At 43.4% G+C, this 26,513-nt stretch overlaps 2 gene segments (V, D, J or C); one reads left to right on the forward strand and one right to left on the reverse strand.

The window, feature by feature from the left end:
- LOC102501063 (T-cell receptor alpha chain C region-like) overlaps positions 1–26,513 on the forward strand; it is a 324,249-nt gene that overhangs the window by 232,587 nt on the left and 65,149 nt on the right. Inside the window, 2 exon segments of the C gene segment in view lie at positions 18,701–18,718; positions 25,401–25,440. Coding sequence covers positions 18,701–18,718; positions 25,401–25,440 — 58 coding nt within the window.
- Positions 3,464–4,648, reverse strand: LOC114007099 (T cell receptor delta variable 3-like). The segment is given in 2 exon segments: positions 3,464–4,329; positions 4,567–4,648. Coding segments are annotated over 2 exon segments (474 nt in total).

A 26,513-nucleotide genomic window follows, 5' to 3' on the forward strand; every position in this document is an offset into this window, starting at 1 on the left:
AACTTTTGATAATGAGTCCAGCGACATAGCCATTACGCTAACTGCTGGTTCCCAAACTAGTAACTTTTGATAATAAAAATGAATTATCTTAAATTAAAAAGTATGATGAATGAAAGAAAAAAGAGAGGGAGGAAAAAAACTGCAAGCCGAAAGATGACATTCTTGGACAACCATCCAATTGCTGTTTAAGCGGTTTATCTCCCTTTCCGTACGTACCCTCTTACCACAGACTAGTGTACCAGTCCAGCAATCACACTGGGAGGAGCCCCGGTTCATGGTCCTTAGCACATCAGGGTACACGTCATAGTACCCAGTAAACAGAGTAAGTGAGTATCATGGACAAGTCTTTTACTCTTCTGTGTAAAGATGGAGGGAGAAAGCGTGGACACGACTGTTTCTAAAATCTGTCCTAGTCCTGAATTCCAGAAGTCCAGAAACCTTTCATTCTAGATCCTTAATGGAGTGCTCTGATCCTGAGGGTCCTCACCACACTTTGCCATTGTGGCTTTCTGTGTTTAATTAGGATCTCTACAGGATACATTTGGCTCCAGCTGGGAAATTCTTCCCCCACAGAGCTTCCCGGAGGTGACCTGCACGAGTGGGTTACACGGTTGCTGAGGCAGTGCCCACAGTGGCCTTGTATGCTCCGGGTGGCTGGAGCCCTCGGCCAGCCTCTTAAGCCACGCACATTCAGACGTGATTTTCCATGTAAGCCATGACATGACAACACTTGGGAAGCAGTGCCCTAGAGAACGGAAAACCAGCTAACTCTCTCCCCTAAACCAAGAAGTGTTCCTAGGAGTGTTTACAGGAGTTCCTTCATTGCCCTTCTCCTCTATATCCATTCTGTCACTAAGACCTGTCAGTGCTACCATGAAAATGTATCTCCAGCCATTCTTCCACTTCCACTGCCACCACCTCCTTCAAACACCATCTCTGACTGGGACCAATGCAAAAACCCCCAACTGGTCTCTCAACATGTGTTCTCCTGGTCTTATGAAATCAGATGATGACACGCAGACCTCCTTTCTGGGCCTGTAACACACTGCAGTTGATCTGGTCCCTGCCTCCTCTCCGCCTCATCCCACAGCTCTCCTTCCCTTTCTCTCCCCTTCAGCCAGAGTGGCCTTTCTCCTGGCTCTCCACCTACCTCAGTGTTCTAACTACCTAAAACTCTGGCTCAAGTTTTCACAAATATCAACTCAAAGAGACTTTCCATGGCCACTTTAAGTAAATTAGTCTCCCACCCCAAAAATAGACACCCTCCATTACACCTCTTCCCTTCTGCTCCTCATATCATTATCTAAAATATCAGACTTATTCATGTTGAGTATTTGTCTCTCACCCCTCTGCCATACCTGTAACATAAGCTTCATGTGAACACTGTTTTTCTTTTCATTGATGTATCTCTAGACCCTAGCTTTGTGTCTACCACGTAATAGATATCAATAAATATTTGTGCATTGATGAAATGAAACTTTTTGCACTTAAAAGCTTACATTAGCACAGAAAAGTCTGCTAGATTTAACAAAAAAAAACTAGAAGGCAGACAGTTAAATGTGTATTGAAAATAAACGACAAGAACATTTTTAGTAATATTTAGGACTTCCCATATTTAAGATATATTTATACTAAAGAAGTATTCGTTTTTAGCTATCATTTAAATTTCACTGAGCATCTTGTTTTCTCTGGCAACACCAGATGCACACAGCAAGAACATCGAATGGAAACACCAGGCAAACCTAAGTCCTACCTTGAGCACCCTCAGGGCCCCCAGATATAAAAAGAGAGCTTCGGGGGGCGGGGGGCAGCAGACGGCGTGGTGGTGAAGGCACTGAACTCCCACATGGTCGATTGCAGTTTGAGTCTCAGAATGGCGACATGAAATTCATGAGTGTCACATGTGCCTGCAAGCACAAAATACCAAAAGGAAAATTTAGAAGAAGGGACTATGGCATGGCTAATCCCCCTGGGGTGTGATTTCTCACTATCTCTCTCTCTGTCTCTGTCCTCTCTCACCCTCCAGCGAGCACACGCTCTATGGGAAAAAAAATCTTAAAAAAAAAAGCCTTTGTCTAGAACGTGCATGTCTGTTACCTTGTATGACATTAGACTGTTTCTCTGAAGTTGCAAGTAATGAAAAGACCACATCCTCATTTTTCAAATGGAAAAACATTCCTCTCCTCCCAAAATAGTACGTGCCTTTCTAAAATCATTCAGCAATATTGCTGAGAGGAGAAGTGTGTCTCACAAGTGTCAGCCCAAAGTCCCTTCTATAGGAACATGCTGACAGTGAAGACATGGTGATGGTCTGAATTTCAACATTTCCTGTAGCTAGCATGTAAGTAAGCCACTGTTGGGCTCACTTTGATTGCATGAGGTGGAGGAGACAAGAGAACATTCTAGCACACCTCATGAGCATACATTTCTTACACCAACAGGAGTTTCTAGAAGAGATTTAAGGCACGAGCTAAAAGACTGTGGCAGCCTTTTCCGGTCTGGAGGCCATTGAATGTGGACTAGTTTCCAGAGCTTCCACAAACAGCACCTCATTTAAGTCTGAGGCAGTTCTCTAAGAACCTGTGACACATTCAGCGCAGCAGAACGGCAGCTTCAGGAGGCAGAACCACTCGCCCAAGGCCTTGGGTTCCCTCATCTCATGTTCTTTCCATTGCTCCATAGTGCAGGTATTCCACCCACCTATTTTGGAAGTGCAGTTACACTGTCATCCAGCCCACCTGCTGATAAAACTCCCGTGGCTGCAGCTGGAGGACAGAGTCTGGACAGTTAGCCCCTCATCCCTGGCTCTGCATCAACTATCTACTAGATCTTGGGAATATCTCTAACTTCTCTGGGCTTCAATGGATTTCTTATAAAATACTGTCTAAAGTCTCTTTCACTTCTAAGATTATCTCTAATGACTCAAATAATTCTTTTGTGGTAGAGAATTCAATAGAATTAGAGGAAGGAGGGAAAGACTGAGTCCCAGGGACTGAGAATATATCTATTTTGACATTACATATTTTATTTCCCTTGGAGGAAAGTATCTCCCCAGAGATCCCACTGAGCTCCAAACTTAGTAGTTTTGAATTTAGGGTTCTAGGACTCACAGACAATTCGTAGGAGTACCTCATTGTTCTTCCATGAAAGAAAAACATTTTCTGATCTCCCATGTAGTCAACCGCGGTTCGAGTCCCGGACCCGGTGACTTAAACTCACACCGGGCATGTGTGCATGCATGCCCAAGATGCCGAGAGGAGAAGGGAGGAGAAGGGATTGCAGTGTGGCCATCTCACTGGTGGGTGATTTCTCGCTTTCTGTCTCTCTGTTTTTCTGGCAAGTGCACGCACCCTATAGCAAAAACCTCTCCAAAAAAAATGAAAGAAAGAAAGAAAGAAAAACATTCTCCAATAAAGTAAGGAAAATGGAGGTGCCACAGAGCATCAAGGACAAATGAAAAAGCTAGAAATAAGACATCACAGAGAAAAGCTTAACTGGGGAAAATGTTTTAAGTAAATCACTTTGTGTCCAATTTTATTTTCAAAAGGAAAACAGATTAATTCACACGAAAGGAAAAGTGATGATGGAGAGTAACGTAAAGACACCGCTGATGCTGACACTGTCCTTGGGTTGGCCTTTCATGAGTGCCATTCTGATACCCTCACAGCAAATGCAGCATGGACTTGTCGAACCCCGTTTTGTGTCAGGTGCCACCGAGGCACAGGGGACACACAGACACTAGTCCCTCAGACATGCAGCTCCCCTAACCCACTATGAGCCACTCAGATGTCGAGGGTCTGCTGAGGTATAAGATGCTTTGCTCTACCGGAAACCAGGGTGCTCCCTCGATGTGATCTGCACTGTTATTAATTAGCAAACACTTTCAGGCACTCTAAAGGCCAAGCCAGAGCATAGAAACTAGGAGAAGGATGCCAGATCCAATACTTGGCCTGCCCTGAGGGTAGCTCCATTGAGCTGTGCCTGTGGGTTTCTGTGCAGGCTTCCCGGGCACCTGCATCACCGTGCTCAGGGCACAGAAGTAGAGGGCACTGTCTTCCATCCTCACGGGGTTGATCACCAGGTGGAAGGTTTTCTGGTTCTGATTGCGCTTCACAGAAAATCGACCTTTAGTAAACTCTGCATTAAGGGATCGACTGTTATCCCTGTAAAGAATAAACTGAAAAGTTCCATCTGGCTTTTCTCGGTACCAGTATAAACCCGGATTTGAGTAACTAGTGCTGTAAGTGCAGGGCAGGACCACTCCACTGCCACTGGCCACTGCCAGTTCCCGAGAACTCTGGGTCACTTGGTTACACAGCATGCCCTTGTCTGTGAAGAGAAGAAATGAGAAAATGGTGAATGCTACACTCTTCAGGCACTGGGTCCAACACATGCCCAGCCAGAGAGAACTCAGTGAGCAGGAGCAGGAAAGGACCCAGAAATCAACACCAACAGCAGAGAAAACTGAAAGCAAGAGTGCAAGAGAAAGAAGCCAAGCCTCAGAAAGTCACAGGAAGGGAAGCCGGGTGCAGAAGGAGAGGAGCATAAACAAATGAATCCACTCACAGAGAAACAAAAGGCTAAAGCCTGCAAGAAGCAGCATCTTCTTTTCATGTCAGGGCAGAGGGTACCTAATAAAACAGGGATCCTGAGGTCTCTGAGACCATATTAGGGCTTCTGACAGGAAGGAGATGGGAGGGAGATGACGAGAGACACGCAGCACTGGCCGTCAGGTGACTGGATTAGCAATAACTCTGAGGCCAATGCCTCTAGTCAAGGAAACTGCTCACTTTGCTGTTTTCCTTGTCAATCCTTCCTAAATTAATAACTTTTGATAATGATTACCTTTTAAATGAAGAAGGAAAAAGGAAGGAAAAGAAAAGAGAGAAAAAGGAACTGAGAGCAAAAGATGACATGTTTAAATATTTATTAAAATGATGCTTATCTCTCTATCCTCTGAACACAGACCCTTGCACCAACCAGTCCCTGAACCACACTGTGAGAGGCCCTGGCTCACTGCACCTTGCACAGCAGGGTGCATGTCATAGCGCCCAGTAAATGGAATAAATGGATGAGCATCTTGGACAAGTCTCTTACTCTTCTGTGTAAAGAAAAAGGGAAGAAGCGTGGACACAACTATTTCTAAAATATGTCCTAGTCCTGAATTCCAGAAATCCAGAAACTCTTTATTTCAGATCCTTAAGGGAGAGCTCTGATCCTGAGGGTGCTCACCACACCTCGCCTTCCTGGCTTTCTGTCTATAATTAGGCCCTTTACAGGATACATTTGGCTCCAGCTGGGAAACTCCCACGGAACTACCTCAAGGTGACCTGCACAAGTGGGTTACAAGGTTGCTGAGGCAGTGCCCACAGTGGCCTTGTATGCTTGGGGTGGCTGGAGCCTTCAGCCGGCCCCTTACAGCCACGCCTATTCAAGCACAATTTTCCATGTAAGCCATGACATGACAATACTTAGGAAGCACTGCCTGAGCAATCAGAAGACCAACTAACTCACTCCCCAAACCAAGGCGTGTTTCCAGGAGTTCCTTCATTTCCTTCCTCCCCTACATCCAATTAGTCAGTAAGACCTGTCAGTGCTACCACGAACATGTATCTCCAGCCAACCTGTATCTCCCACTTCCACCGCCTTCTGTTGTGGCGCGAGATCATCAAGAATTGAGACCACTCAGGAACCAGCAGTTAGCGTAATGGCTATGTCGCTGGACTCCCACATACTCGACCGCGGTTTGCGTCCCGGACCCGGTGGCTTAAAACTCACGCCGGGCGCGTGTGCGTGCATGCCCAAGATCCCAAGAGGAGAATGGAGGAGAAGGGATTGCGGCATGACCATCCCGCCTGGGGGGTGATTTCTCGCTTTCTGTCTCTATGTCTCTCTCTGGCTGGCAAGCGCACGCACCATATAGCAAAAATCTCTCCCAAAAAAAAAAGAATTGAGACCACTCGATTTGAGAATATATGAGCCTATATTCCTGGCAAAGGACTGACACCTCACACCACAAGCAGGCAGTGGCAAAGTGACAGCCTTGTCCTGCAGTTTCACAGAGCATTCAAGCACAACTCCAAAAAGGGGATTTTCAGCTTTTGGGGAGGGGTCTCCATGCTGCTAGGTAGGAACTTTCCATTAAGGAAGGGAAAGGAGGAAGGGTTCTGGGTAGGGGTTGTAGATGCGATACCCACAAGGCGTGGAATTTGGCCAGGGAATGAAAGGCTGCAAGGATTTCTGGAACGGCAACTGCTAGGATTGTGAAACCACAAGGTTACAAGGGGGGGCATAATTTGCAGGTATACCGGCAACGGGCAGGCAAGTTCTTGCCAGCGTCTTACAGAAGCAGAATGGCTGTTAATCTCTTAGCCTAGCAGACTCCATTTAATGATTTGCTATGTTATTTTTCCTGCGGCCTGCTACACTTCAAATACCATCTCTTACTGGGACCAAACCAAAAATGGTCTCTGAACATCTGTTCTCCAGATTATGAAATCAGATGATGACACGCGGACCTCCTTTCTGGGCCTGTAACACACTGCAGTTGATCTGGCCCCTGCCTCCTCTCCGCCTCGTCCCACAGCTCTCCTTCCCTTTCTCTCCCCTTCAGCCAGAGTGGCCTTTCTCCTGGCTCTCCACCTACCTCAGTGTTCTAACTACCTAAAACTCTGGCTCAAGTTTTCACAAATATCAACTCAAAGAGACTTTCCATGGCCACTCTAAGTAAATTAGTCACCCACCCTAAAAAGAGAAGCCCTCCATTACACTTCTTCCCTTCAGCTCCTCATATCACTATCTGAAATCATCGACTTACACTTGTTAGTATTTGTCTCTCTCCCCTCGGACAACACACACACCCATAACATAAACTTCATGTGGGTCCCGTGTTTCTTTCAATCGATTTATCTCCAGCCCCTAGCTTTGTGTCTGCCACATAATAGACATCAATAAATACTTGTGCATTGAAGGAATGCAACTTTCCACACTTAAAAACTCACAATTGGCACAGACAAGTCTGACAGATTTGGCAAATAAAAGAAGAGGACACCCAGTTAAATGTGCATTTCAAATAAACAACATCAAAATTCTCAGTGATATTTAGAACATTCTATATTCTGCATATATTTATACTAAAAAGTATTCATTGATTTGGTGTCATCCAAATTTCACTGAGCATCTTGCTTTCACTGGCAACATGAAACTTGCACACTAAGAATACCAAAAGGAAATATCAGGCAATCCAAAGTCTTACCTCGAGCACCCTCAGGGCTCCTAGACATAGAAAAGAACTTGGGGAGTCAGCTGGTGGCATAGTGGTTAAAGCACTAGACTCCCACATGGCTAACCACGGTTCAAGTCCTGGACCCAATGGCTTGAAACAAGCTGTTTGCATGTTCACATGTGCCCAAAATCCCAAGAGGAGAATGGAGGAGAAGGGATTACAGTGCTGCCATCTCCCCTGGGGGATTATTTCTCACTTTTCCTCTCTCTGTCTGTGTCTAGAAAAGGCACATAGCTTATGGCAAAAACATTAAACAAAAAAAAAAAAAGAAGAAGAAGAAGAAAGGAAAAAAAATGAAGGAAAAGAGAGAAAGAAGATGAAGAAAGGAAGAAAGGAAAGAAAAGAGAGAAAGAAAGAGAAAGAAAGAAAGAAAGAAAGAAAGAAAGAAAGAAAGAAAGAAAGAAAGAAAGAAAGAAAGAAAGAAAGGAAGGAAGGAAGGAAGGAAGGAAGGAAGGAAGGAAGGAAGGAAGGAAGGAAGGAAGAAAGAAAGGGAGGAAGAAAGGGAGGAAGAAAGAAAAGAAAGGAAAGAAACTTGGGCCACAGGGTCTAGGCACAGTAGAACTGCTGCCAAGGCCTGCACTGCCACCTACTGGCAAGGATCCTTTCCACAGAACCCACTCCCCTGCTGGCCCAAGTCTGTTTCAGAGCTTCCAGGTCCCAAGCTCAATCTCCTGGAGCCTGTCTCTGCTCTAATGGTGTCATCCAAGCATTGATATTTATAGGTGCACTCAGTAACCCCTTCCTGATCCAGACTGTAACAATGTTCAAGGTAAGCTGCTATTCTTCTAACTACCCAAGCTCACTTAGAGCCAACCAAACCCAAGTACAAAAATGTGGGCTCCATGGACTGTCACACAGAGGGACACATCTTCTGTCCTAAAGCTTCACACAGAAGGGTCAGACACCAGGCCCTACTCAGAGTGGCATAATCATGATTCTCCTTGGGCTGGGATCCTTTAGGAAGAGCAATGCTCAAGGCTGTGCAGTACCAGAGCTGAGAGTAGACTTCTGGAGCCAGCTGCCTGGGCTCACATAGGCTCGGCAGTTACTTGCTCTATGTCTTTAAATATGACCTCACCCCTCTGAGACTCCATTTCTCCATCTGCGAATAGAGATGATAATAGTCTTCCATACAACTATCAGAAAATTAAGTGACATACACATTGCAATACATCTAGCAATAAATGATCTATGAATGTTAGGTATTACTGTTGCTATTGCCATTTTTATTAAAAAGAAGACAAATATAGTTCCTAAAAGCATTACTCTCATCAAAACTGTTCAGAGAAAAGATGCTGAGTAAATTTAGAAAATAAAATTGTGAAATCTGGCAGAAGACTTGTTATGCTAATCAATGGTTAAAAAATAATAAATAAATAGAAGACATCTTTAATTTGCTGTCAGGGCTGCAAGCACATCACAGAGCGATGCGCTCCCCCAGCACCTGAGCCAGCTGCACTCTTCCCAAATCCCTAAGAGCATCAGAAGCGTGAAAAATGAGCCTTCCAGGTCACTGTCCCTATGTCTCCCAGAAGCTGGAACATGCTTGCTCATGAGAGATCACAGCATGGTATGACCAAGTGATCCCAGAGTTTAGAGATAGGAGAGACCCTCCAGATTTGGTGACCCACTATAGGTGTTGCCCTTGAATCCCCTCCCCATCTCCCTTAAGCCCATTGACATCTGCAGCCTGCAGAGACACCCCAGGCACCCCCACCCCCGTGAAGTAGAATTACCTTTCATTAGCCCAAAAGTACCACTCAAGAGGGACCCTCAGATTGGGTGGGGGCAAAAGGGATTTGATAAACAAAGCCACCCTTGTTACTTCAATTGGATCTTGATTATTCTTGTTGCTGGAGAAGGGGACATTGTTCCCAGTTTCCTCTGAGGTGGGCAGCTTTGTGTCTGACCTCGCAGCGCCCTCTGCTGCTCAAGTTATCCCATCTCCATAAGCAGGTCATACTGGAGGTTGACAGAAAACAGCTCAGAGAGAGGAAATGTTCTTTGCTTACAACTTACAACTTTGCTGCTGCTTTTGTGTGCATTCTCTTTTCAACCCCGAAACTGGCAGCTGCTTCTCTGATGACCCAAAGAACCCATTCCCCTCCAGTCACCCAAAGAGGATCATCTTTAGGAATACGAAACAGCACGCTAAGAGGACAGATGGACATTTTTCTAATGCAACAGTAGAGGACATGGGGAGATTTCTTTGGATGGATACAGACAAGTGCATCTCTTTTTTATATAAAAGAACAGAAATGTGTGGTTTAAAAGGAAAGTTTAGAAACATCTGAATGCCTGGTAATAGGGGTGTGTGGTCTAGAGAAAGATTTCTGCATCACTTTTCTTCTGTGCCATATTTAATGCCAAGATTTCTGGGACAGAACTGGCCTGATGGATTGCAGGAGGGACGAGGTCCAGTCAACGATGCTCATTCCTAGACATAAGCAGTTCAGTGGTGACCCAGGGCCTCTGTTTTGGGGAATGGCCTTGTCAATGGCCCTTCGAGCAAGAGTAAGAATGAAGAACATGATTTTTTTGCCCAGAGCCCTCTACAAAGCCAGGACTTGAAGGAAAACTATGTGGAAGAAGGGACATTCCATGGTCTACTGTTGCCTCCTCTGGAGCAGAAAGAAGAGTTGGTCAAACCAGGTCAGTGATATTTTTTGTGATGGGGCCTACGGGATCTGGCCTAACTCCAGTCAGCCAGATTTCTCAAACCATCTGTAGGGTCTTCTACCTAATTATTCTTCAGGGCAGGGAAGGCAAACAGGTTACATCTCAATTACCAAGTGCTCACAATCGGTAGTGGCCATCTGGAGCACACTGGTAAGGATTCTGAAGCTACATCTACACTCAGAGGAAGAGACTGATGTGTCTATTAGCAATATCTGCTATGTGAGCAGGAACAGGAAGTAATGCCACACCGTTTTGCATTTGCCGTCCCTGCTTTAGATGTCATTGCCTGTAATGAGTCCTGCAGAGAGAATAATCAAAGCCAACTCTGTTGGATGATCCTCTGGGTAAAGGGCAAATGTTTCCATCTCTCCTTTTCCTTGGCTCCCCTGGGCTCTCATGGGCCATTTCTCCTACTCTCAGTTGCCACTGCCTGCAGTCTAAGAAACAAAAAAAAAAATTTAGATGAATTAGGAAGTTCTTTAGCTCTAAAATAAGGTAACCTGAGTTCTAGTCCCAGCTTTGCCTCTACCTACTGAGATGACCTTGAGCAAATTTACTCCTCAGGTCTTCAGCATTTTCATCTTTAAAATGAAGGCTTCAGCCCAGGAAGCCACTAAGTTCCCTTCCAGGTCTCACATTCCAGGATGCAGATGCATGAAGCTATGGAGCTGACCCGAGAGTTATTAGTTTATATCCCTTGTGCATGTTGTTTAAACTGCTCATTGCCCAGCAAGGGAAAAAGGAAAGCGTGCTTCTTCAATAGGAGGTAGCATAATTTCTTGGTTCAATGTAGGGTACTCATCAGAGCCTGGGGATCCATACCCAGATGCCAATTTGAAATCCATTTATTGCATCCAGGAGAGAGAAAAGTACTGAAAACAGTCTTCTAGGAAACCGTCAACTTAGCCCAAAAGAAGAAGGCTGTGCATAGTGTGATAACATTTTGATATCTTATTTATCATCTTCATCCTTGAAATCCACTGTGCTCCCTCCTATCTCTGCTCTGAAAGACCAAAGGAGGGGAGACCTTTCCCAGGGAAGATGGGACACCTATGGGGAACAAAGAGTGTCTCTCTCTAATGAGGAAAGAGCAAAGTTGACACCACATCCTTTTCAACTGTGCTGACACCTCTGGTTTTTGTAAAGGTGCTCACTCCTGTGGGTATATGGGTTAATAGGAAACTGACATTTAGAGCCAAGACTAGAAGAATCCTGAAACTCAGCAGGTAATATCTGGCAGAATTAATTTTTTTCCATCTGAAAATTGTCAGAGATTTGAGTGTTCCTTAGGGAATAGGAAGAAAACATGAAAGTTTAATACAATACACTTCAAATGGACAAATATTCATTAAAAGCCTACAGTTTTTATCAAGTACCATCTAGGTCAGTTTCTGAGGAGTCATTGTCATTGCTTTAAAGGAAGCAAGGGGTTTATGAATGGGCCAAAGACTGTGAATGAATAATAATAGATTCATGTTTGGGGCTGGGACCCAGTTAACAGTGGCCTTGAGTAAATAGATAAGCTTCAAGAGAAAAGAATGTGAACAACAGCACTAATACACTATAATAAAACACCAGATAATCAGAAACATTACCTCTTGATTGACTTTAGTATGTATTGCATTATTTTATTGAACAGCTTTACCTTTCCAATTGTAACTTTTCTTAAGCTGATCAGTAAAGTCTATGGGGGAAAGCATTTTAAGAATTATTTTTTTAAAAAATTAAGCTTTCAGCAGTCAACAAGGGAGAAGTGGCATTTTTTGTCTTTCCAGTAGTTAGAAAGAGAGCCTGGCATCCTCCTATATTTGATGACCCTTGGGGGTCTACTTCCCTTTCCTAGGTCTGAACCAGAAGTAACCCAGCAGGCAGTTATCTTCTTACCAATCTATGTGACAGAGTGGACAGCAAGAAACAACCTGCTAGGTTTTCAGGAAAAATGAGATCTCAGTTTCCTTGAAGCCAGAGAAGATTCTTGGACAATCCTGACATAGTTGAACCTATACTCATTGTCTAAGAAGTCCTGGGTTGTATTAGGACAGGAGTCCAGTTGTTGGCTCTGCAGCTGGCCTCCCTTCATGCCCCTAATCACACGAGAGACAGGACTGGGTCTCAGAAGAGGAAGTCTTAGCCCAACACTAACAAGGACTTTTGGTAAAGGGCCTAGGCACTGTGTGAAGAGCACTGAGGAAATCAGCTTTGGACAGGGCACTCGGTTCATTGTAAGCCTGGGTAAGTACGTTCAGAGGTAGCTTTCGCAGCCTCAATACCTAACACCTTGCATCAGAGGGTTGAAATATTTGGCCAGATCATAAATTCCCTTATACGATGCGAAAAGCCTACAAAGATCAAACCACACCTTTCCTGTGGGTAAGCAAGAGTCTATAGTTTATGTAAAGGCAGCTGCTCCTGTGGGAAGAAGAAAATAGGAAATTTACATTTGGAACAGGAACTCAACTGAGAGTGAAGCTTAGTAAGTACTATCTTTAAACCAAAGGCATCTGTTTATTTGGTTTGGTTTTTGAATTATCTAGAAGCTAAAAAAATTTTTTTTAATAAAAAATTTTAAAAACACACACACAACACTTTCCCCTGAAGATTTGGTTCTAAGATTCTAACTTCAAACTTCTAAAAAGATCATATGTTAAGGCTTAGAAAAACTTTAAAATGGTAGGCTTAGACAACTTTATTTCCCTCTGTAATAAGTACAGACCTACTTTTCTTTGCTTATTTGCTTTATTTTGTTTAGAAAATGAGAAGGAAGATTAGATGACCTAGGCGGAGAAAACATTTGTGCAGCATTTGCAGATAAATTAGACCCAGGGAATCAAAGACTTTCAGTTGAGAAAGTTCTAAAAATACTCTACACCTACATCTTTAATATTGCAAATGAAGACAGTTAAACTCAGAGAGGTTATGAACTTGCTCGAGGTCACACAGCTGAGCTTGATATCAAGGTCCATGGAAAAGCCTGTACAGCTCAGAGCTCTGCTCAGCCCAGACCAAAGTGAGAAAATTATCATCATCCTTGGTCAGAGAAGCATCATTTGCATCCCAAACATTATTTACTCAAGACTCAGTGAACAGCTCAAAATGGAACCCTGAGTTCCAAAAGAAGAGAAAATAATGCTATGCCTATTAAGAGGAAAGATGACTTAAGTATGAACAATAATCAAATTTAATATTAGGTGAAAGGTGCAGCCATGTACAGATTGGAGCAGGATGAAAAAAGCTAAAAGGAAAATACTAATCTTGTCTTCAGTGACTATGACCATCAAACACTACCTATAAGTTCTACATAGCTAATTTATTTCCCAGTGGGAGTTTTATATTCTATGATAGATTTCATCAGCCATGTGATTGCCTTGGTCTACAGAAGACGTATACAGAATTGGCGTGCTGAGAACTTCCAGTACCTTGAAGTGCAAATCATACCTGGATATACCTCTCAGCCCTGATGCCCTAGGCTACCAGGGGGAAAAAAAAAAAAAAGATACATCACTTATCTTTCCTCTGAAACTTGGAGGATGGAAAAAATTCTAGTTCTTGGGAAGCTCTGCAAAACTGGGTTCATCAAGTTGACACCACAGCTTTTTGCAAAGCTCCTTGGCACAGTGTTCAGCAAACCGGTGGTTCTAAGTTGACATTTGGAAAGGGAACACAGCTCACAGTGAACCTCGGTAAGTAGAGGAGAGCATTGAGCCCCTTCCTGAATATGATTTAAGGTCCTTTTGATATCAACTAATGATAATATAGCTTCTTGTCCCATCTCTGCCAATACTGAAGTCCTGCCTGGCTAAAGATGCCCTCCCAACATCTCATGGAGGTGCACCAATGCGATTAGATAAAGACTTTCCTAAATTCTCACAAAATCATTTAACTCCCTTGTCAAACTGCTTGAGGGTTCTTCTGTGCCTTCATAGCCCCGCTGGTTTATAAGCTAGAGGAAGACAAGTGTCCATGGACTTGCATATTTTAAACATTATGAGAGGAAGGATGTTGACAATGTATTTCACTTTGGGATTGGAAAATAATGATAGTGTATTAATTAGCTACTATATGCTAGACAATTTGCTTTTTATCCATTATCACATTTACTCCTTATACCAACTCTGTGAGTTAGATGCTATTATTATCCTCTTTTACAGAAGATAGCTTTTTCTTGCATTTTGTATTTTTATAGAAGCACAGAGGGGCTGAGTATCTTGTTCACGTTGATGTGGTAAGACAGAGGACCTGGTATTTAATTCTTGGCATTCACATTCCAGAGCTAAGTGCATTCCATAGGGGAATTACGCTTGAGGGGAAAGCCACTGAGGCTTTGGTCTCTGGTTATGGCAATAACCCCTAGAGAAGTGTGCTTTCAGCAAGTACCTTCAGGGGCTGGTCAACAGGACCACTGTGACCCAGTTGCAATTAGGTACCTACTCCTAATTCTTATAACAACATCATGAAGCAATTATTAGTTTTCCTGCTTTCCAGATGAGAAGACCAACGCACAATAAGTTAAAGAACTTGCCCTGGATTTCAAACCCAAGTTGTCTGACCCCAAAGCCTGAGGTCTTTCAAATTAACAGTAACAGCCAACCATCTACATTCACCAATTACATCATTAATTACTAAGACAATCTAGTTCCTCTCTTCAGGAATAATGATACAACTTATAATTGTGCAGCACTGTATTTCTGCTTTTGTGCTTGTCCTGGGGGGGGCAAGTGGAGCCCTGGTACTCCATACCTGGTGGAGTGGTCTTGGCAGTATTTGTAAAGCAGTCTGTGGGGGTGTAACTCAGGGCGGCTCTGAAAAGCTCTTCTTTGGGAAGGGAACAAAACTGACAGTAACGCCATGTAAGTTTGAATAACTAATGCTTCCAAATTTCTCTCTGTAACCCTGATTTTCCAATGTTCCATTCTATTTTACAACCCAAGTCAGAAGTCATAGCAGCCTCATTAATGGACTCTAATTCAAACAACTGCTGGTGTATTCCCACTACGTAGGGTCACTGCTGTCTACCCTCACATGCTACTGTATCTAATGAAGGACCACAATAGTGCTAGTGGATCTTTGAACTAAGGAGAGAGACTCTTAGTTCAGACACTTAGAAACCTTCATTTCTTATTGTAATTGGTAGAATTTTCCTTGGGACTAAGAGAAAATTGATTAATTCCCTGAGCCTCTATTTTCCTCCTTTGTAAAATGGTAGGGGGGGGGCAGGGGGAGAGGTACAGTTCCTGCTCCTATTTTATAAAGGCAGGCCTGTTGTGAGGGAATATCAGTACATTTCTAGTAAAATGGCAATAAGTGCAAGGAAAAGGAAGGCCCCAGGCAGTCCATAAACTCCACCACCAGCTCCTTATTATAAAGAGCTGATTGTAGCAGGGAGATTCTTGGATTAAAAACTAAACATTTAAGTAAGTATCAAAGGCGAGTGGGTAAGTAGGTTTTTGTAAAGTCTCAAGTCATTGTGTAATACTGGAGTCAATAATAACCTAATATTTGGAAAAGGAACAATCCTGAGTGTTAGACCAGGTATGTTTTACTGAAGAGTATGTGTTTCTAAACATAAGCCATAGCTCTTAGAAATTCAATGGAAGATAACTGAAGTACTAGCCCCAGGTAGCATCCTTCACCATGGGTCTGTCTGTGAAAATGACCTTGTGGGCAGCCGCTGTCTTGAGTCTCTTCAGGCACCTTTAAGCACTTTGGAAATGTTCATTTCATTTGTGGAAGTGTCATAAGCCACAGCTCTTAGAAATTCAATGAAAGATAACTGAAGTACTAGCCCAGATAGCATCCTTCACCATGGGTCTGTCTGTGAAAATGACCTTGTGGGCAGCCGCTGTCTTGAGTCTCTTCAGGCACCTTTAAGCACTTTGGAAATGTTCATTTCATTTGTGGAAGTGTTGGAGGCATGTGTCTGACAAATGGAATCTGAATTGAAGTTTTGGTGTATTGGGCAGAACACCTTTGAAAGAAAACAAAGGGCAGATTAGAGACAGTAAGTAGTGGCTTTGGTAGTGAGTGTGCAATGCAATCTAATCCAAAAGGAGACAGTATGATGTAGCCTACTGAGATAAAGAACTGAATGACCACCCTCATGTTATCTGCACTGTCTTCCCAAGGCTTCCATGTCATTGCAGCTAGGAAAAGAATTGTCTAATCTTTTTAATTCCCCAAGTCCTAGAGCTGAGCTAGTTGGGTAAAACTATGTAAGATTTTCTAGTACTAACACTGATGACAAACTGATATTTAGGGAAAAGGTAAGATTGAAAGCAAATATTCAAATTAGCCAGAAAGATTGTGAACATCTGAAAACATGCCCCGGGATGCTGTTAACCGCTGTGTTTCTAATTGGGTCCTCATGGAACGTTTTCATCCCTGCCTTGGCTGAACTTTCTGCATCAGAGAAGCCCCTTTTGATACCCGCTCATTTCTGTGCCTCTAGGTGAAAAAATAGCAATTAAATTTGCAAGTGTGAGAGGGTTCCCTAGTTCAAATGCAATAATGACCTTTTTTTCAAACTTGAAATACCCAGAGGGGTATTTTGAGTGCTGCCCCACTATTTTCAAAACAAACCTAATTTCAATTAACTTGAATGTAGACAAAAGTTTGCTCCATGAAAAAGCCTCTGTCTTCTATGATAATGGAAACTCATTCCAAACCATTGTTTGGAATTTAACTTTTGCTTGTAATTCCCAAAAGATACCAATTACTCAATGGGTACCTCAAAATAAAACTTCCACTTTCATTGCCAAATTATTATCCACATTAAAAAGGTTAGAGTTAGAATATTCTAGCAAATACTATGTCTCCTTCATAGAACCTTCCTAAAGCCCCTTGTGCCTAACACAGTGTAAGATAAAGAATCATTTTCATGCTGGCCTGTGTGTCTAGTGGCTAGACTCTAAGGAGTGCCTGAGCCAGCTGCTGTTTCCAAACTGGATTGGCTATTTAGAGTCTTCTGGAAATTAAAAATGATAATCAGGAAAAGCGTATACCATTCCATTTCCATTTATAATTCTCATCCTTCTTAAAGAACTGTTATGAATTATTTTTTAAAGATGTTATATTTGTCCTTCTTTTGGTTCCTTTATTTGTGATATATACACAGATGAAATATTGGTTGAGATTCTAAAAACATCCATGAGGTTTACCTTAAGCTTGCCCTGTCGGGGAGATTCTAAGAGCTAAAAAGATGGGAAGCTGATATTTGGGAGCTAGATTAAAAAGAAAATCCAAATTAATCCCAAGGAGCAATGCTCAGTAGGTAGTTATTTAGACATCGCATGTCAACCTGCTAGCCTAGTTGCTCAGTTGGCTGAACTGCCCTGCCCATATCTTGGTCTTGCCTGGAGGAGTAATAATAACTTGTTTGCCCTAGACCTATTCTGAATAGAGAGAAATGACAACCCAACCCTAAAACCTTCTTGTGAGTTGGTTTCTTTCAATAGTTTATCTTTATACATGGTGTTCTGGAAGTAATAGAAAAGCACGTTAGAAGCTCCTGTAAATGGAAATGAAATGTAAATTTAGATTGTAAATATATGACTGCAGTAAATAGATAGCAAGAAAAAAGATGAAGTGATTAGAAACTTGCTACATTTCTCTAACCCTAAAGGGGATGTTTCTATAATTAGTTTAAACCATTGGAGAGGAGCAGGGAGGAGTGAGGAGGAGAACACTGCAAACAGATTTTCTCCTAATCCTCTTCACTTTGCAAAATTGGAAATTGTTTTTCAAATTTCCCTGAGCAGAGGAAGAAACCATGTGCACGTCAAGCCCAGCGAGCATGTGAGTGTCTTTTAGAACTAATTTTGAGGATGGCTCCCTGTTAGTGACAAATGCTAGCAATGCCCCTCTGGAGGGAAGGGGATGAGTCCAAACATAAATCCAAGGGGCTAGAAGGTCTCACAAGTGGAATTTCCCCCTGAATTTTCTACCCTGCCTTTTCACCCTTCCTGTATTATCTGGATGGATTAGGTCCCAGAAGAGCAGGCCTTTGGATTCAAACCAGAAATATTAAGGCAGAAGCTAGCTTAGCTCCACTCAGGAGACCTAACATATTCCGATTTTAAAGAGTCTTTTAATCCCACTGTTTTTAGGGAGAGCTCTGTAAAGGCTGAAAGAAAGGTTAAAAAAAATAAGTTAAAATTCTATGAAGTAAAAACAAAGATGTTAACTCTTTGACTGGCAAGGAAACTGGAAACTAGTACATGCCAACAACTGCTCAAGGATATCTTGCGAAGGAGAACATGTGCATCCCAAGGGACCACTGCCTCTACGGCCCCTGGTTCCTGAGGCTCAGACCACTTTCTCCAGCTGGCTGGGGCTGCTAGGGAAGCAGAGCAGGTGTCTTCGTCAAGGGGGAGAGCGTAGTTTGTGTAAAGCTGTGTGCCGTGGTGTTACTCAGGAAGTGCAGGCCAGAAGCTGGTGTTTGGGCAAGGAACCAAGCTGACCATCCACCCAAGTAAGTATGAAAGGGAGAAGCCACGTGGGGCTCACCACAGTCTTCTCCTTTCTAGACAATGACCTGCGTACTCTCCTGGGGTGCACATATGGGGTTCAGTTCACCTGGCCCATCATAGAGAAGCAGACCAGGAAAGACAGGAAAGCCTTCAAATGCCTTCCCGTGAACATGTCCCTGTAAAAACGCCCTTGCTCTTCTCCCCTTCTCCAATCAGTTTCCAGTAAACCAGAATCCAGTGAGTTGATGTGAACAATTCCAACAAAAAGCAGAGAAACAGTTACCCCAAGGTACAAGAAAGTATTAGGTTATCTGGAAAGTCATGATGCATTTATGCATAAGAAAACATGGGAAAATACGTCATGATTTTTCTGACTACCCAATGGGAAATACCAGCCAGCGGGAGACACTAGGAAAGAAGAAGAAAAAAAAGACAGACTGAATCTAAGGCAGCAGTTTAGTCATAAAAAGAATAATAAAAATTTTATTAATAACTATGTATTATTATTTTAAAATATATAGTTCTCAAGTAACTTGTAAGCGGAAGTTGAGTGCAGGGTTGAGAGATCCAGACCATATTGACTTCCAGGGCCTTGCTGTGGAGAGCAGCTCCTGTCCCTGTTTTTGTAAAGCCTCCCCTGGCTGTGAGAATACTGGAAGTAGCAACGACAAACTGACCTTCGGGAAAGGAACTCTCTTAACCATCAATCCAAGTAAGTTTAAAAGGAGTAGGGGAGTGGGGGACTCAGACACTTTTTCTGATTTAAATGGCTTGCCTACCCCCAAAAACATTTCAGTTTAGCTTCCAAATCTAATGTTTTCTTGGGGAGATGTGGCCCCCATCAGAAGGATTAAAACTCTATTGTATAAAGACTAAATTACCGTCAGCCAAAAACATTCCTATCATCCATCTTAAATGTGATTATTGGTGCAGAGAGAAAAATTGAATACAGGATCCTGAGGGATTCGGCTAAGGCCAAGAAATGTTTGCCAAAAAGATAGAGAAGAAATTGGCATATTGTGACTATGCAAATTCAGTAGACCAAATATAAATCTTCCTGAAGTAGATACTAAGCCTCCCCTAAACGCATCTTCTAAAATAATAGGATCTTGCAATTTCATTAGCTAATGATGGAAACCTTACAGGCAGAGTTCTTCTTTCATCTTCACTTTATCTCTGTTAAAGGAATTGTTCTCAATTCTCAGTCCAGTAACCAAGGTCTCCATGAGTGGAATTGCCTGGTTAATTCAGCCAGAGTATTTAACCATACTATTTCCTTGGTTTCCAAAACAATTAATTCAGCCTCTATTTTACTTAGTTTAGCTTGGGGGGGGGGGGATCCATCTGTCCCGAGTCCTGAAAACAGAGCAGTACATTCTCTCCTTCTCTATTTTTGTTGGTGTGGGGTGGGGGGGGGGGGGGGGGGGGAAATCCATCTGTCCCGAGTCCTGAAAACAGAGCAGTACATTCTCTCCTTCAAATATACATGTTCCCTTCCACAATATGTAATAACGTGTGTGAGTGCTTGAAAAAGCTAAAACTGCTACATATGAAAGCAAGGCACTATAATTGTTATTGGTACTTCTTGAAATTTATGTTGCCAAGGGTGGTGCTTTTAAACTAATGCTGGGGAAAACTGATGTATTATAAAATTCAAGGAAAATAAAAATGCGAAAACTTGTTGAAAGGCCCCAGTTTCCTTTTGATGTAGGCTAAGTGCCCTGGATGGTGAGTAAAGGCCAGATATCTCAGTTTAACTTTCAGATCTGCAGTCTATAATTAAGAGAGGCACATTGGAAAACATAGGTAAAGTTCTTTCAAAATCTGACTGGGGAATGGGGAATGGTTCCCAATGATACAATGCATGCAACATTGAGGTTGTTAATGAGCGAGCTTGGAATGTTCTGGGATAGGTCCTGCCTAAGGAACATGCTGCTGGTTAGCCATGAAACAGCACAGAAATGATGAATAATACATGATGTTGTTAAGTCCCATGTGTTCAGCAGTCTCTGAGGTCTTCTCAAAGTAAAGCTTCAAGGGGATTCATATGAACATCCCAGAAGACTCAAGGACTCAGTCACTTTTCAGAGGGTGGGCAACCAAGGCTGAGGACTGGACAGTAGGTTCTATTTCTGGTGTCTGAATGAAAGCATGATAGGGCAAGGTTTTGTGGCAGGTTTTCCAGAATACAGAGAGAAATGGGAGCCCTCTCAGCACCTGGTTGACCTCTTAGAGGACTGAGAGCTGTTAAGAATATTTACATTTAAAACATTGGAGGGACCAGGAGTTTGACAGACTAACCATGCAAAGATAATATCTGTGCAAGGCAAGCATCCTTCCAGAGCGCTGGACAGTAATTGTATGCCAGATTTTCTATGCAGTGGATTCTTTATATGCAGGGGCTACCAAGCAATGCTGGAGTCCAGGGAACCTATGATTAAATTCTGTTTTCCTTCAATCAGCAGAACACAGAAATTATCAGCACAGCAACACTTTGGTGCCTGTCTATTTGAGGGCTTTGGCTGAGGGCAGGCATCTGGTCTTGCTTATGTCCTGTGGAGACTGAAGTGGTGGGTGGGGGCTCATTAGACAGTGATGTTGTGAAAGAGTAAAGAGAAGGGGAGGGTTGTTTGAATCCCCTCACTGCTATCCTTGAAGCAGATGAGCATTTCTTAGCTAAATTGCCTCTTTTCCTCACTCTTTTCATGCTAAGCAAGTTACAGCTTTCACCCTTCACTAATAAGTGGTTGCTTGAAGAGATGACTAGAGAAGATAGCATAAATTCATTCAAAAAAAGTTTAAGAGTTGAAAAGTAGAATTTAATTAGAGAACTAAAATACTTGTTTTTCATATGCTGTGGGATAGTGGTTGGTCACCATCACAGCACATAATGAGATTATGCTTCACATTTCTTGTGACATCCACCAGACTCAAAGAGACTCCAGGATGCTCATGGCTTTGACTATCAGCAATGATAGCTTTGTTTAGTCAACGTCTGGAATTTATAGCAAACTCAAGTAGATGTAGCAGAGCCTGTCTCTAACAGAGATGTCACTTATTCTGCCAGTATATTCATTAGACAACTCTGAGAGGTCAGGACACCTTGGGTAAGACTGTAGGGTGACCAGATGTCTAGATTTTTCCCAGCATTGAAAGATTTCTTGGGATTAAGTCTTCCTTTGTTAAATTCAAAATACTCTCTGGGATAGGTATAAACTTCATGTGAGCTACTACTTCCATTTCACCAGGTTCAGGATTGACAAAGCCACAGTGCATGAAGACTCAGTTAAATATACTCATCATTTTCATTTCTTATGCTAGAACATGCAGAGACGTTCAGGAGATACTGTTTCATAAGGCTGGAGTCCAACCCTCATCTTATTCTAGTCAGCCTTCAAAATGCTGAACACTCTCCTGTCTCCTTGTAATCAATTCATTGTCATCAGAAATGTGTGACACCTCGAGGAGAGGGGAGGACACGTCTTGAAAACTGATCAGAGAAATTGTCCCGAAAATGATGCTGTAAAATGGAAATGAGACCTTTAGAAAGAGAGATGCTGAACATGAGAAATCAGTAAGCCTCAGGACTGAAAGCAGAGGAAATGGAGAGAGATGAGAGGTGGGCCCTGGACGATGCAGCAGGTCAGGGTCTCAGGACCAGACTGGCAGTGGTATTCTGACCTTCAGTGGTAAGGAAGTCTCACAGATCCAGGCTGCTTTGGCTGAGTTTATTCTTCCAAACATTAAGGGAGGAATATGTCAGTGAGCCCCAGAGATTCCCCTGGGGTTCTTGTAAAGGCCTCCACTGCAGTGCTAACACTGGTGGTGCTGGTTATGGACAGATATTTGGACAAGGAACCATCTTGACCGTTCATCCAAGTAAGTGTAACAGGACTCGGCGGCATCCTGGAAATTCTGAAATTTCACACCTGGTGTCAGGTTTGGAAGAAATGTCTGTGGCCTGAGAACTAGATGTTGCTCGAAGCTAACTAGTGTCCTCTAAGGTCCTTTCTCGCCTTTAATCTCAACACTCATAGATTTCCTTTGGGACCCTGAGCCATTAGGTCTATCTCCCTGCTATGAGAAAAAGCTGACCTCAATCCTCAAGATAAAATCTTTTCTGTCTTCAGAGCCTTCTATGGAGATGATGCCCTAACTTTTGTGGGGAAGGGGGGGTCACCCTCCCCAATGGACTTCCTGAGTAACCCATCCTAGTGTTTAGTACCATCCTCCGTCAGAAAGTTCTTTCTTACATCAGTCTTAAATTCTTCTTGGCCCAGCTGAGGCTGTTTCCACTGGTATCAGCCACAGTGGAGAGGCATAATTGAGAGCAGAGTTTGAATAGGTATGTGGTATTCAGTTCAGAATGGGTTTTAAATGAAAGGGAGAAGGAAAAAAATGAAAACCGAATGGGAATCTGAGTCTCTATTTCAAATCCCTCTGTGTTCCCTGCATGTCTCCTACTGCTTCTATAGATGCAAAACTACAAAAGAGAGAGAGAGAGAGAGGATGGACTGAAATAAGCATCTGCTATGTCCATGCCTTTCGCTAAAACCACCAGCAAGGAATTACAATTAATTCCAAAGAGTTTCAGATACAACGCTTAATACCTCTCTCCTCATGGTGACTTGTATCCTTGCTGATAATTAGAGCAGATAGAAAGATTTGGCTTTGGTGTGTTTGCTGCTGCACCCCGCAGGGAAGAGAGAGAAACTCAACTGTTTTTAAGATTCATAAAGTTCCTTCTGACAGCCGCTGTAAAACTCCCCGCTGCAGGGAGATGCGTGACCGCTATGAGAAGCCTTTCTTACATCAGTCTTAAATTCTTCTTGGCCCAGCTGAGGCTGTTTCCACTGGTATCAGCCACAGTGGAGAGGCATAATTGAGAGCAGAGTTTGAATAGGTATGTGGTATTCAGTTCAGAATGGGTTTTAAATGAAGGGAGAAGGAAAAAAATGAAAACCGAATGGGAATCTGAGTCTCTATTTCAAATCCCTCTGTGTTCCCTGCATGTCTCCTACTGCTTCTATAGATGCAAAACTACAAAAGAGAGAGAGAGAGAGAGGATGGACTGAAATAAGCATCTGCTATGTCCATGCCTTTCGCTAAAACCACCAGCAAGGAATTACAATTAATTCCAAAGAGTTTCAGATACAACGCTTAATACCTCTCTCCTCATGGTGACTTGTATCCTTGCTGATAATTAGAGCAGATAGAAAGATTTGGCTTTGGTGTGTTTGCTGCTGCACCCCGCAGGGAAGAGAGAGAAACTCAACTGTTTTTAAGATTCATAAAGTTCCTTCTGACAGCCGCTGTAAAACTCCCCGCTGCAGGGAGATGCGTGACCGCTATGAGAAGCCGATATTTGGGAGGGAGACTAACTGTGAAGCCAAGCAAGCAAGAAAGCCCCAGACTCACAGCACACCCCATGTATGTCTACTCCTCCCCGAGTTCAGACCTTTTGGCTTTTCCTTATAGGGGCCCTAAGGGAGTCCAATGGAAATGGGTTAAGGGGAGTCGGAAGCCCTTTGGCTGCTTGGAAATGATAAATGACAGAAATAAGAGACAGAAAAGGAAACAAGTAAAGAAGTAGGAATATGCCTTCACCGCAGCTTGATAAGACTGAAACAGGGAGGTGGGTATCAAGGAGAAGGGTGTTCTAGGACCTCTACTGAGGCTTGTGCCCTCCATGCCAAAGGATGAGTGCAGTCCCTGTGCTCTGGAGCAGCTCCTATGCAGGCACATGGATCAGGCAGAGAGACAGTCCCAGCTCTGTGTGTGCAGAGCTGCTGCCTGAAATTGCTATGTGCAGTCTCTATCTGCTCCAGCCAGTGGTGGCACAAATTCACACAAGGTGGGTGTGGAGCTCGAACGTGCCAGCACCACTGTAAGGCTGAATGCTGGGTTGTTAAAATCCTCTTGAACGTGTGAGATGCCTCCAAGCGAAATCTTGTTCTGAAGAGCAGGGCATGGGTTGGACCCATGTATGACCCATTTTTTGGTTGAGTTTCTCCAAGTCCAGAAATGTGGGAGTCAACACTGAGAGGCTGACATTTGAGCTCAGGATCCTATTGACTGAAATATGCCAGAGGGGTCTGAAAGGCCAAAGCTGCCTTCAGAGCTCAGCCTTTGTTGTTCACTCTCTAGCAGTTGTCATTTCAGCAAAACGCATCCACTTAGAAAGGTCAGCTCCTCATTAGCCAGACAAATGAGAACAACATATTGACCAGAGATAAGGAGTGGGAGCCCAGATCGCAGCTCTGAGCGCCTGGCATTTCCAGTCCTTTAATCACGGTGTGCTGGTGAACATATGCTGTCTCAGAGGAAGCAGATCAATGGTGCCTGAGGACCTGGTGTCACCAAGAGGGCTTGGAGATGGAAATGAGATGCAGATGAAGGTGTTGCATGGATGGGGGAGTGATAGAGAAAGGAGGAGGAGACAAGGGAGTGCAAGGATGCTTTTTAAAATCGGCAGCCTGTCAGAAATTGTAATGACGCCAGGGTAAAGTACACATTCCTAGCATCATCCCTAACAGAATCTGCCCTAACCATGGCTCCAACTCGTAGATTCCATAGCAATAATGAATGGTACTGGAAATGCCATTTTTTTTTTTAGAGAGAGATTTTTGCTCTAGGGCACGTGCACTCACGTGAGAGATAGAGAGAGAAAGCGAGAAATCATCCCCAAACGGGGGATAGCCACACCGCAATCCCTTCTTCTCCATTCTCCTCTAGCGATTTTGGGCACACACGCCACACAGGCCCAGCATGAGTTTTAAGCTCCCAGGTCCAAGACTCAAACCGTGGTCAACTACATGGGAGTTCAGCAACATAATCATTATGCCATCTGCTGGTGCCTTGAAATGCATTTTGCAGTGGCATCAAGAGAGACTGGGGGCTAAGATCTTTCAGAGACACCTGTTGGTTGTTGTAAAGGCGTGTGTGGTTGTGTGACAACCTCCAACACCAAGGTGACATTTGGGCCAGGAACAAGTTTATCAGTCATCCCACGTAAGTCTCCACAGGATGTTGCCTCTGGAAGGTGCTGGGGCTGATAGTCACATGCATGGGCTCAAATGGCTTTGCAGGCGGCATGGTGATTGAGGATACAAGACTGAGGGAATCGAGATATATTAACTGTGATGAGAAAAAAAGACTGAAGAATAGCAAATGTAGGTTTAGTCCTTAGAAGATACCATAGAGACAAGCAGGTAGTGTGGTTCTTGAAGCGCCGGACTCCCACAGAACCAACTGCAGTTCAAGTCCTGAACCTGGTGGCTTACTTTCTCACTTTCCCTCTCTCTCTCTGGTAAAATTTTAAAATAATAATAAATAAAATTAAACAAATCATTCTTAAGGGGAAAAAAGTACCATAGAGGGCGTGAGACTTAAAAGTGGCAATTTGAAAAACAATCTGCTGTATATCAGCACATTCTCATGGGGCACGAGGAGGGTGGGAGGAACGGGCAGTGGACACTGCACGGTGGGGGGTGTTAGAGAAATGAGGCCGGCTGGAACGGCGCAGAGTGGTCAGAGCCACACACTGGGTTAATCTGGAGAAAATGAATTATTCCGGAAGTTTCACAGAGAGATAAAATCCTTCCCAGAGTCAAAAGATGTGTTAAGGAGTCTTGATTAAAATGTGCTTCAGAATCATATGATCATCAGGAGAGAAATTAAATCTTAACAGAAAAGAATTTTTAAATGCCCGAGCATAAAACAAATGGGCCTACACCTTTAATTAGACAGCAAGCAGCACACCGAGCACATTAGCCTTCCTTTTAATCCCCTCTCAGGAGGAATCAGCCCCTCCAGCTGCACATGGTCACAGCTGCTCTAAGCCCTGGAGCTCCTTTCCACTAATACCCCTGCGCCTACGCCTGCACCGGGGAAAGAGATAGCCCGCCTGCCTGCAGTCTGTCCGTCCGTGGAATGAGGCCCCAGGTGTAAGCTCTGGCTCTCTCTTCCGCCTGGTTTTTGTTGAGCTTCCTATCACAGTGGAACACCGGTAACCAGAAGTTCTATTTTGGGACAGGGACAAGTTTGACAGTCATTCCAAGTAAGTCAAAGAAAACTTTCTATCA

This window comes from Tupaia chinensis, unplaced genomic scaffold, assembly GCF_000334495.1.
Source record: "Tupaia chinensis unplaced genomic scaffold, TupChi_1.0 Scaffold000126_2, whole genome shotgun sequence".
NCBI lineage: Eukaryota > Metazoa > Chordata > Mammalia > Scandentia > Tupaiidae > Tupaia > Tupaia belangeri.